General features: G+C 38.8%; 1 protein-coding gene across 1 annotated transcript in view; it reads left to right on the forward strand.

Moving 5' to 3' along the window:
• The window catches only part of MARK1 (microtubule affinity regulating kinase 1), a 73,717-nt gene that overhangs the window by 23,853 nt on the left and 38,336 nt on the right, over positions 1-11,528 (forward strand). The window contains exons 6-7 of the mRNA XM_029933407.1: positions 2,693-2,763; positions 7,726-7,782. Coding sequence (XP_029789267.1) covers positions 2,693-2,763; positions 7,726-7,782 — 128 coding nt within the window. The remainder of the gene's footprint in view (positions 1-2,692; positions 2,764-7,725; positions 7,783-11,528) is intronic.

The following is an 11,528-nucleotide window of genomic DNA, read 5'->3' on the forward strand; positions in this document are numbered from 1 at the left end:
CTATAAATATTACATATATTCTTAAAGCTTTTTCAGTTTTTAATGCAAATGGAAAGTTTTAGTAGGTTTGGTTTTTTGCAAAGCCTTTTCTCATCCTGAAAGTATTTTAATGTAGTTTTTTGACAACGTGAAAACCTATGTCATTGAGGTTTATTATTATAGGGTTTTTTTAAATATTAATACAGCCATGTGAATTTGCATAAGACGTAGGTCTGTAATAAAAATTAGTGAATGTACAGATCCCACAGAATGAACTATTTCTCTGTCTATCCTTTAGTTAGATTTTATGTAACAGTTTGTCAGCGTGGGAACCCTGGGTGGGTCTTATTTTTAGTTCACTTAGACTCTTTTCTTTCCCGTTTGGTGATCTACAGTCTAGAGAAAGGGGCTAGGCATGCTTTGATATGAGAAATTACAGACTGCTAAAAATTGGTGGACGCTTCTGTTTTTAGGAAGGTCCTCCACAAGGCTGTGTTAATATTAATTTGTAAGCCGTTTGACGATTAATGGTAAGTACAGTCAACTCTCTATTGGTGCTAATGAAGGGGAGCAATGGCGGGAGTGACAGAGAGCACATGGGGTCATCACTGCTCTCCTTCAGGAGCAGAGTTAGGAGGGCCCGCAGGGAACAGTGTCCAGGGGCGGGTGCTGGGGTTCAGCCCAGACCAGGTGTTCTCTCATTGAATTCTGATTTCTAGCGATAGGCTTTCTTTGATTCTTGCCCATTAGTGATCCTCGAACGAAACCATCATGGTTCTGTGGTGGTAAATGTAGAATCATTTTGTTGCCTTTTTAATCTGTAAATAGCAAGGTAAGGTTTATAATCAACACTTAATATTTTTCCTCTGAAATTTCTAGGTATTTTAGGATTGAATCTGACCTAAAAAAAAGAGACAGCTGCTTCTTTGTCAGGAGTATTTAGATCAGTTGATTCTGGTTCAGTAATGGAGCAAAAGATTTTTGGTAATTAAGTAGGCAGGGAACTCCTTTATGATTTGGAACCACATTTAATCCAAGAGAACCTATTTAACGTATATGTCGGGGCTGTTCTGGAATGGTGCGTTTTGTTTCTTTTGTTCATGCAAACATTGTTAAATGTTTATGATGTTATTCTAGGTGCTGGGAACACATGGGTGAGCAAAGACAAAGTCCCTGCCCTCAAGAAGATTACATTCTTTTGGGGAAGCAGATCATAAACAAGCAGTACATAATAAGTGAAGGACTAAGTCTTATAAACATGTGGGCTGTGGATGTTCCAGGCAAAACTCAAGAGCGGTCCATATTTTTGAGTTCCTGCACATGCCTTTCCCAGCCTGCACTCCCATATCTAGAATTAACTGCTGTGATGGGTCAGCTGGAGCATCCACTCGTTTCTGTTTGCATCATCCCGTTCAGTCATCTAAGAAAGCATGGTGTCGTGTGTTGTCTGACACTGTAGATGTGTTAGTTTCATCTGACATACATCATTACGTATTTGGTTCTTAATGTTTTATTTACATCCTAGGATTGATATTGCATATATATATAATTTTCTGTATACTGAGTACAAATATGCAATTTATTGAGTGCTTACTATATGCCAGTCACTGTGCTAAGCACATGCATTATTTCATTTAATCCTTATAACAGCCATGTGAGATAGGCATTAAAGTAGAAACAGGGTCATAATAAAGTTGAGAAATCTTTCTAATGTGTCTCCCAGTAGCTACTTAGGGCCCAACTGGGATTCACAACAAAATTGGTCTGATTCTAGAATTTTTAACCACTTTGCTGTCTTTATAAGAACTCTATAAGCCATTTTATGAGTTTTAAATATACACGTATATATGGTATTAATTAAGGACGTTAAAAATAAAGTCCTCCCTTATAGAGATATTTTATTTTTTAATATTTGACTAAATAGTAATTAAGCTTTTTTCTAGTATTGACTACAGAAAAATGAAAAAGAAAACAAAACAACCTTACACACATGTAGAGTAATGGATCTAATAGGAAATGTCCACAGTTTCCAGTTTGAATTACTTCAGCAAGTATGTATTGTCTATCCACTCTGTGTTCCGTCATGGGGGTAGGGCAGATATGATCGTTGATGGTCGTTTGGCGTGATAGGAGATGCACGCCAGATGGTTTGATTCTGCGTAAGTAGTTAAGCACCAAAATAGATGAAATAAGTTAGTGAGACTAGCAGGATCAGAGTATCGGAAGGAAAAGCATGAAATCAATGCAAATGGAAGTAGCGAGAAGGAATTTGACCAGGACTCCATGACAAGTAGAATGTAAAAGAGAGAGATCCAATGTAACGTGACCTTTGTTACCTTGTTTGACATGCAGCCCCCAATAAAATGCCAAGGGTAACTTTTGATTGCTCTTGCAGTGGCTTCCCCTTATTAGAACGCATAATAAAGAGTTGACTGTATTTTTGTGTAATACTTGAAATCAGAAAGCAAGTTTTCTCGGTTATGTTTTTATGACTTATTTTTTAAAAGTTTTACTAAGTCATAAGCTGCTACAGATACCAGTTCTGTGTGTGATTTTTCCCCTTTTTCTATTCATGTAATAGTTTGTGATTTACATAAAGCTATCAGAAAATGTTTTTAGCTTCTCTAAAAACAAGGCAAGAACTTGACATTGCTTACATTGTTCATTGAAAAATCTGTGTATATTTTACTGCTGCTCTACCTTTCTGATTCAGGTGAAGTATTTGATTACTTAGTTGCCCATGGAAGAATGAAAGAGAAAGAGGCCCGGGCAAAATTTAGGCAGGTATGGAAAGTAGTTTTTAACTTTGTTTTGCTGATGTTTTTGGTGATATACAACGGACAATATCACAAACTGGACTTCGGAGAACATGGTATTTTATAAAGGAAAGTTCCTGCTCTTTTCTACTTTTTAAAGAATGGGAAACTTAGAAATTTGTTCTTCCTGAATTTAAATTTAGAACAGTGCATACGGTTATTTTTAGATGATGATAAATAGTGAAATGTTTATAGGTGAGACTCAATTCCTTGATAGTTTTGGGAATATAGACTAAACTAAGATAGAAAAATATTTAATCCTTTACCCAATAATTATTATCAAGTATTGTTAGCTTAATGTATGTGGTATATATGTGTAGTGCTTAAAGACATTATTCTCTTTTCGTTTGTCATTAAAGATGTCTTGGTATTGGAACTCCTATTTTTGTAGCTTTACAAACTCCGGTCAATTTTATTTAGTCAGGTAGGCAAGAAGCCTTACAAATGTGGAGAATATGGTAAGATGTTTATATTGAATGTGACTGTATGCAGAAAGTATAAAATAAGAGAAAGTAATTTAAGTTCACTTAGGATTTTTACTTCTAATTTCTAGGATCACGAAGTGATTAAAATGAACATACTTTATAAATGATGTTAGAAATGACAAATTAATGAATTGTAAATTGTTCATAAAATTTATGGAAGTAAAATTTCAACAGGCAACTTGCTGTGTCCCAAACTTTTCCTTAATGAATTTAAAATAGTTCAGTTAAAACTAGCTCTGTACTGCTTCTGCATGGACGCCCATTCTCCATTAAAAGTTTGGGGGACATTGAGTACTGACTCATGCCCTCCTCTAAGAGGTGTTACGTGTATGTTAGCATACAAGCAATCGAAAGAAGCTAAATGTTCTGGAGGAGAAAGAAGAAGAAAACCTTTTTTTGACATAATATTCTCTAAACTGATCACAAAGTGAGTTTATTTTATAAAACTGTTGTCATGATCCCACAGAGTCATTACTTTCTGGAACATAATTTGTGAAATGCTTTATATCAAGTATAGGCATGGCCCTTTTATTCAGGATGGATTCCTAGAAACATTCATCCTAAAATGTCTGAAATCTAAAGAGAGCTGATAACGAGGACGCAACATTGAAGACCTGGACCTGCTCTGCAGGGCTCTCGGTCCTGGGCCCAGGCTCACCTTACGTAAAGCTCTGTCATCACTTTAAAGCCATTGTTCTCTCAGTATCGGCCATGCAGTTGTAGTTAGTAGCCGACCAGCAAGAAAGTTACAATTGACGTTAAATGTTTCCGCTGGGATCTTACTGTGTGTTTTACAGACTGCTGCTACCCACTCTTGTTCTTTTAGTCAGCGAGCTGTATTTATTTACTGAAGTCAGACTGTGTGGACAGAACTGCGGTGGGTACTCTATGGAATTAGAGAAGGTGACGGTGCCTGCTGTTATAAAGAACTTGCCCATCTTTACTGATGGGTCGGAACAGGACAGGAGGCTAGAATGTAGATATTGTCATAAAGATCCACATAATTACTAATTGGCTCATTTTAAAAATAGAGTCTGAACTTTTTTAAAGGTATTTTTAAGAGACAGAGACAGCACGAGCAGGGGAGGGTCAGAGAGAGAGAGAGGGAGACGCAGAATCTGAAGGCTCCAGGCTCTGAGCTAGCCGTCAGCACAGAGCCCGACGCGGGGCTCGAGCGGAGCGGAAGAACTGTGAGATCATGACCTGAGCCGAAGCCGGCCGCTTAACCGACTGAGCCACCCAGGCACCCCATGAATTGTTTTTTGAAATCAGTTTCATACTCTTCATGTTGCTATTTAAAATGTAATATAATAGCAAATAGTTTCTTTATCATTATTCATTTATTATAAATATTAAATGTATTTACTATCTGTTTGTCTTCCTTCAGAGTTAAAAAGGTAACTCCTGTTTTTTGAAACCAGCAATACATGTACACATAATTTTGTAGTCATTTGACAAAAAGGTTATATTTGTTTTCCAATTTAATTTTGAGGTACATATTTTTTTATAAATTTAGTTAAGACAAAAGAATTAATAAATGTATGTGTCTTTTTGCTCTGTGTCATGAAATTACTTTTAAATTTTTTAACAGTTTAGGAATATGCTATATTTGCAAGTGTAAACATCTATATGTCCTTGACTCCACTGTTAAGACACACCCAGAAACAATTTAAGAGCAGTTTAGCAGTCATTGACCACACAGAGCCTCTCGGGCCCTGAAGTTGTGAGGGCCGACAAGAAAATCATAGTATTGATTCAACTCTTCCAATAACAGTAACTTAAAGCTTGGGAATTCCTGACTCAGTTACAAGTTAATTGCAAAGCAACCCAACATCTGCACCTCATGGCTTAAAACACTGATATGTTGTCTGGTTTTGAGGGTCGGTGCAGGACTGATTGTAAATTATGTTTCCAAGATCCGAAAAAAGGACAGTCACAAGAAGTGTACTTAAGGAGGTACTGAAGGTTTGGGGATGGAGGGATCCGGCCGTAGAAGAATGCAGTGATGTTGAGGCTTGTGTACGGGGCCCTGGCAGTGAGTGAGACACAAGGCAGAACTTCCCCTTCGTGGCAGAAATTGCACCTGCCAGATAAGTTCAGTCATACTATAAGCCCCAGTATTTAACTGATAGAAGCCACAGGTCATAGTGTTTGGGGAGAATGAAACGCTTAATACAGAGCATTCTCTTTAATTATCTTTCCATGCTTAAGATTCTAAGGCTCAGGAGATTTTTATTCCAGAAATGCCTGTAAGAGCTGCTTTCATAGAGATTATTCTGTCTAATGTGAAATGCATGTTGGATCACCAAATCATTACCTATAACTTGCCTTCTTCATTGTTACCATGACAGTGTCTTGAAAACCAGTATTATCAGCAAATTTCTATTATCCATGATACAAACATAATATATTTGCCTTATAATGTTTTCATTAAGATGTATTAATATTGCATCCCTGGGAGGCACCTAGGTGGCTCAGTCAGTTAAAGCATCCGACTTCAGCTCAGGTCTTGATCTCGTGGTTCATGAGTTTGAGCCCCGCATCAGGCTCTCTGCTTTCAGCGCAGAGCCTGCTTTAAGTCCTCTGTCTGTCTGTCTGTCTGTCTCTCTCCCCCACCCCCCCAAAATAAATATTTTTTAAAAGATGTATTAACATTTACATATGTGTTTATATTTCTTGGCTAATAAACATGTTTTAATGAAAATTGGATATTAGAAATTTAAAGCATATTGCTTAAGAAAACTAATACAAATATTCATTACAAGATTCTGCTGTATTTTGGGGATTTACACTTCAAATTGATCACAATCATTCACAACTGCTCTGCCTAGAAACATTTAGTGGTTCTGTAGTACCTTAGTTTGGAATTTGGAGGCTTTTACCATCCTGTCAACATTAACTCCCACTATTCCCATTTTGCCACCTACTTTCCAAATCCGTTGTGTTGTCTCAACATCAGTACACATCATGGCCTCCCTCTGCCTCCCTATCGCCAAATCTCATCCTGACGTACTTAGCACGGCCATTCCAGGATGGCTTAGATCAAATATCACCTACTCCAGACAGCATTTCTAACTGAAACTATTCTTTATGTGCTCTGATTCCCCTCACTTCTTTGCACCTCCGCTTCTACGATCCTGCCTTCTGTTATGGTTGCTCCTAGACATATAAAATATGTGCACATTTTCTCCTAATCAGACTTTCTGCTCCTTAAGGGCAGGGTTCATGTCGTGTGATTTCCCTGGCAGCCAGCACATTCTCTTGCACGTAGCATGTACTCAATAAACTGTGAAATCAAAAGTGAATTTAATTGAATTACATATTGCTCATTGTGTATTGGTTTTGTTTTGAATTCATATTTCTGTCTGAAGCATCTTAATATATGTTAGAATAATTTTAGAGTGCTGAACTATCAATCTCACTTCTACTTTGAACTTTTTTTAATCCATATTTCTCTTAGCATGGTCATACTTCACATCATCTCTAGACTTTTCAGAATCCCATTTCTGTCTCCACTTGTAAATGCCAAACCAGTAGTCAGCACTCATGGCCTGTTTCCATTCAACTGGATCCACAGAAGTGAATGTTCTGCACATTAAAATGGCCGCCCTCCTGTACCTCAGATACCATTCCATGTACAAAATAGTTCTTTACTTGATTACTATCAATCCTTTGAATTTCTTTATTTTATGGACTAAAATAACTATCACAGAATTGTTTTTAACCTATTTCTCATTTGTATCTTTGGCTCTTACCATTGGGTTCCTCCTTGTTTAGTCTTTGTTCCCAAAGAACCCCATGTAATGGTTAGAAGCGATGATTGCATACAAATTGCTACAGGGGTGGAACACTTTGACCAACCTACTAACAGCATAAGATCAACTTCCATTTTTCCCCTCTTTTTTTTTTGATATTTGGGTTTTGTTTTAAGGTTAAACAATTTTCCCATTTCTTTGTATATAAATAGATACAGGACAATGCCAGATACCCATTTGATAAGTTCCTAGTAAATTGGACTCTCTTAGAAAACATGCCTTGAACACATTTGATGATGAGTCCTAAAATAGACCGATTCACGTGTGCCAAAGCTCTTGTCTCGCACTGGAATAAACCATTCGATCAGAACTACAAATTGCACGCACGTGATCAGGTCGGCAGAGAAACCTCCCAGCCCACAGAAATCTCTGTGGACCCTAACAAAGAAATATTTTACTGTTTTTTAGTGAGAGAATGCTGCTTGTCTACACTGGAAAAAAGTGAACTTTTCCTCATTTTAACCTGAACATAGGTAGTTTTCAGAGCTTAAAGAACAGGAAAATTAGGAAATACTACTTTGAAATCTAAGTTGGTCATCTAAGTTGGAGGTGATCACTGGATGAAAATTGCAGTGTTTTTTTTTTTACCATAAAATAATTACACCTCTTTTATCCAAATATTCATTTTAGATTGTATCTGCTGTACAGTATTGCCATCAGAAGTGCATTGTTCACCGTGATCTTAAGGTAAGCCACTGATTTTATAACAAAAAGTCTAAATCGTTAACAGATTCTTTGTCATAGGAGAGCCATCTTTTTGGTTGCTTAATTGTGCCAGGTTCTATCCGAGGAAAGTGGTTTTTATTTTCCTCCTAGCAACTCCATGAAAGGCAGTATTTCCACTGAGGAAATGAGGAAAACATGAATGAGAAGCTACCTGTCATTAAAGGTAGAGGACTGGATTCACCATTAATAAGCTTGTTGTAATAGATGAGTGTGGAACTTTGTCCCCATCTAAAAATGCCTAAAACCCCAATCAGCCTGAAGGAAGGTCAAGGTCAAGGCCAGGTTCAGGTGCTGTGTGTGCCTGCGTCCATTCTCTACCTTAAAGCTCGAGGGAACGGGAAGTCTGTCAGTGTTTTTTGCGAGCGTCCAATCCATGCGATGGGTATAAGCTAACGTACTCTGGAATAAGAACCGTTGACAGTCAGGAAAGGTTTGTGTCCATGAACATGGGAGCACCAATTTCTCTTCGAGGTGCTCTTTCATTCCGGATACATACCCAGGAGGACTGCTTTCAGTTTTCTGGGGAGCCTCCATCCTCTCTCTCGCCATGGCTCCCCCGGCTTACGTGCCCACCAGCGGCGTGCAGGGCTCCCTTTTCTCCGCATGCCAACACGTCTTATCCATTATCCTTTGGGTGATAGCCGTCCTCACAGGTGGAAAGGGTTCTCAGTGTGGCTGTGATTCACGGTTCCCTGGAGGGTAGCAATGTTGAGCACCTTTTCACATACCTGTTGCTCATCTGTATGTCGTCTTTGGGAAAATGTCTGGTTAGGGACTTTTGCTCACTTTTTCATTGTGGTGTTTGGTTTTTTGCTAAGGAGTTGTTGGAGTTCCTTAATATATTTTAGATAGTAATCCTTTATCAGATGTAGGGTTGGCAGATATTTTCTCCAGTCCATAGGTTACCTTTTGTTGATTCTTTCCTTGGCTATGCAGAAGCTTTTCCATTTGAATGAGTCTCATTTAGTTTTGCTTTGGCTGCCTGAGCTTTTGGCGTCCTGTTCAGAAAGTTAATAATACTGTACTGACTACTGGGAAATTTGCTAAGAGAATAGATTCAGATGCTGTCATCACACACACAAAAATGGTAACCAAGTGAGGAGGTGCTCTGTTAATTAGCTTGGCTGTTGTAATCATTTCACTGTGTGTATATATCAAATCATCATGTTGCACATCTTAAATATATATACCATTTGTATTTAAAAATATAAAATAATTTCGGGGGCTTCTGGGTACCTCTGTTGGTTAAGCGTCCAGCTCTTGGTTTTGGCTCAGATCATGATCTCACAACTTCGTGGGTTCAAGCCCCATGTCCAGGCTCTGCATTGGCAGCGTGGAGTTTGCTTGGATTCTCTCTCTCTCTCTCTCTCTCTCTCTCTCTCTCTCTCTCCCTCTCTCCCTCTCTCCCTCTCTCCCTCTCTCCCTCTCTCCCTCTCATCCCTCTCATCCTCTGCCCCTCCGCTACTCATTCTGTCTCTCTCAAAATAAATAAACTTAAAAAGAAATTTAAAAATATAAAAGAATTTTTAAAAAGAAAGAAATGGTGTGGCCAAATAGGTGTGCTTTTTTTTTTTTTTAATGAAAGTAGAAAGTCCTGGGGCTATAATATTTGTCTTTTTTTTTTTCCATTTTCTCTCTTCTTCCAAACTGAACATTTCACCTTACCTAGGAGTCTATTTTTCTTTTTTACATTTTTTCCTGGGTCCTTGTCAGTTACTAGTGCTCATTCGTGTTATACTTAAAAATACCGTCTTAAACATTTGTCAAGAGTCTAATCCCATATTCTGGCCCCATTCTTCTGAGCTTGCAGATCTTCTACTGCTCCCAAATTTTCTTTCTCTTTTTCCTCCCACAGCTGTTTTAGAGAGAAATCACTTCCACAAAGAAAGAGAAAGTAGAGGAGTGTTCCCCTGACTGTATGTTTGACGCCCAGCATATTACCTCATTTCTTATATGGACAGAAATCTGAAAAACTAAAATCATGTTCGGCACCCTGAGTTTCCCTCCAGTCTGGGGGATGGGGTTTCCCACGCGCTCCTGGAGCGGATCTCAGACTCCCTCCTGCTCTGCTCTTCCGAGGCAGCCTGCACACAGACTCCAGAAAGATCCAGCTTGCTCACACGTGGCCCCAGAAATTTACAATGACCAGGCTCTTACATCTGAGCATCAGAATAACCTGGTTTTGCCACTGCAGCCTGTAAATGTTAGGATTTAATATAAATGTCCCAAATTTATGTGCAGTTATAATATTCATGTCATAAATGAGCCACATTATTATCACATATTTTTGGGTGCTAGATGTACCTCCGTTTTTCAGAATAGGTCTCCCACGCTAGCACACCTTCAAGAGGGAAGAGAAGGAAGGTGAGGGAGAGAAATGCTAAGTGGTGGGCAGAGGGCCTGGCTCTCCCCAGCCTACAGAGGACTCTGCTTCTCGTTTTAGCCACATTTTAGTGTTTTTGTGACCTTATACAACACATCTATAATGCAATTAATAATTTCCTTAGTCTGTCAGTTATAAAAGAGTTTGAAACGAGACATGTACAAAAGCAAAGCCTTTATTGAATTGCTTGTGTTTACAAAAGGCACATTTAAACCTTTTTTTTTTTTTTTAATGATTCCGATTTAGGATTTTGGAAAACCAACATCTGAAAACATGGGGGCGGAAATCACTGCTTTCTACCAAAATATACCTCCAGAAGAGGAGAATCTAGTTTTAGAACAGCAAAAAGAAATTTAAACAAGATTTAGTGGAGGCTGTATTGTATTGTTTTGTTTTACTAAAAGAACAGAGCTTTGTTGAGGAAGCGTTCCATCAGAGAGACGAACTCAGTAGTTCAGAACCCCCGGCTGGCAGTTATTTTAGGTACACTCTTGAGCTTTGCATTCATCACTGATGCTCTATTAAAATAGAGCACTTTTGAGTAAACTTTTTGTGTTTTTTTTAATGTTTATTTATTTTTGAGAGAGAGAGAGAGTGAGAGAGCATGAGCAGAGGAGGGGCAGAGAGAGAGGGACACACAGAATCCGAAGCAGGCTCCAGCCTCTGAGCTGTCAGCACACAGCCCGATACAAGGCTAGAACTCATGACCCTGAGATCATGACCTGAGCTGAAGTTGGACACTTAACCGACTAAGCCACCCAGGAGCCCCTATACTTACTGGTTTAAGCCCAGGAAGGGCTAGTGTCATGTCAACTTACATTTCCTGAAATAGGTCACATTAAGGTACAGTTCCAGGATGCTTTTTTTTTTTTTTAATTTATTGTCAAATTGGTTTCCTTATAACACCCAGTGCTCTTCCCCATAAGTGCCCTCCTCCATCACCCTCTTCCCTCCCACACCCCCTTCAACCCTCAGTTCGTTTTCAGTATTCAGTAGTCTCTCAGGTTTTGTGTCCCTCTTTCTCCCCAACTCTCTTTCCCCCATCCCCTCTCCATGGTCCTCCATTAGGTTTCTCCTGTTCTCCTGTTAGACCTATGAGTGCAAACATATGGTATCTGTCCTTCTCCGCCTGACTTATTTCACTTAGCATGACACCCTTGAGGTCCATCCACTTTGCTACAAATGGCCAGATTTCATTCTTTCTCATTGCCATGTAGTACTCCATTGTATATATATATACCACATCTTCTTGATCCGTTCCTCAGGTGATGGACATTTAGGCTCTTTCCATGATTTGGCTATTGTTGACATTGCTGCTATGAAC

The sequence above is a fragment of the Suricata suricatta genome, chromosome 3, assembly GCF_006229205.1.
Source record: "Suricata suricatta isolate VVHF042 chromosome 3, meerkat_22Aug2017_6uvM2_HiC, whole genome shotgun sequence".
NCBI lineage: Eukaryota > Metazoa > Chordata > Mammalia > Carnivora > Herpestidae > Suricata > Suricata suricatta.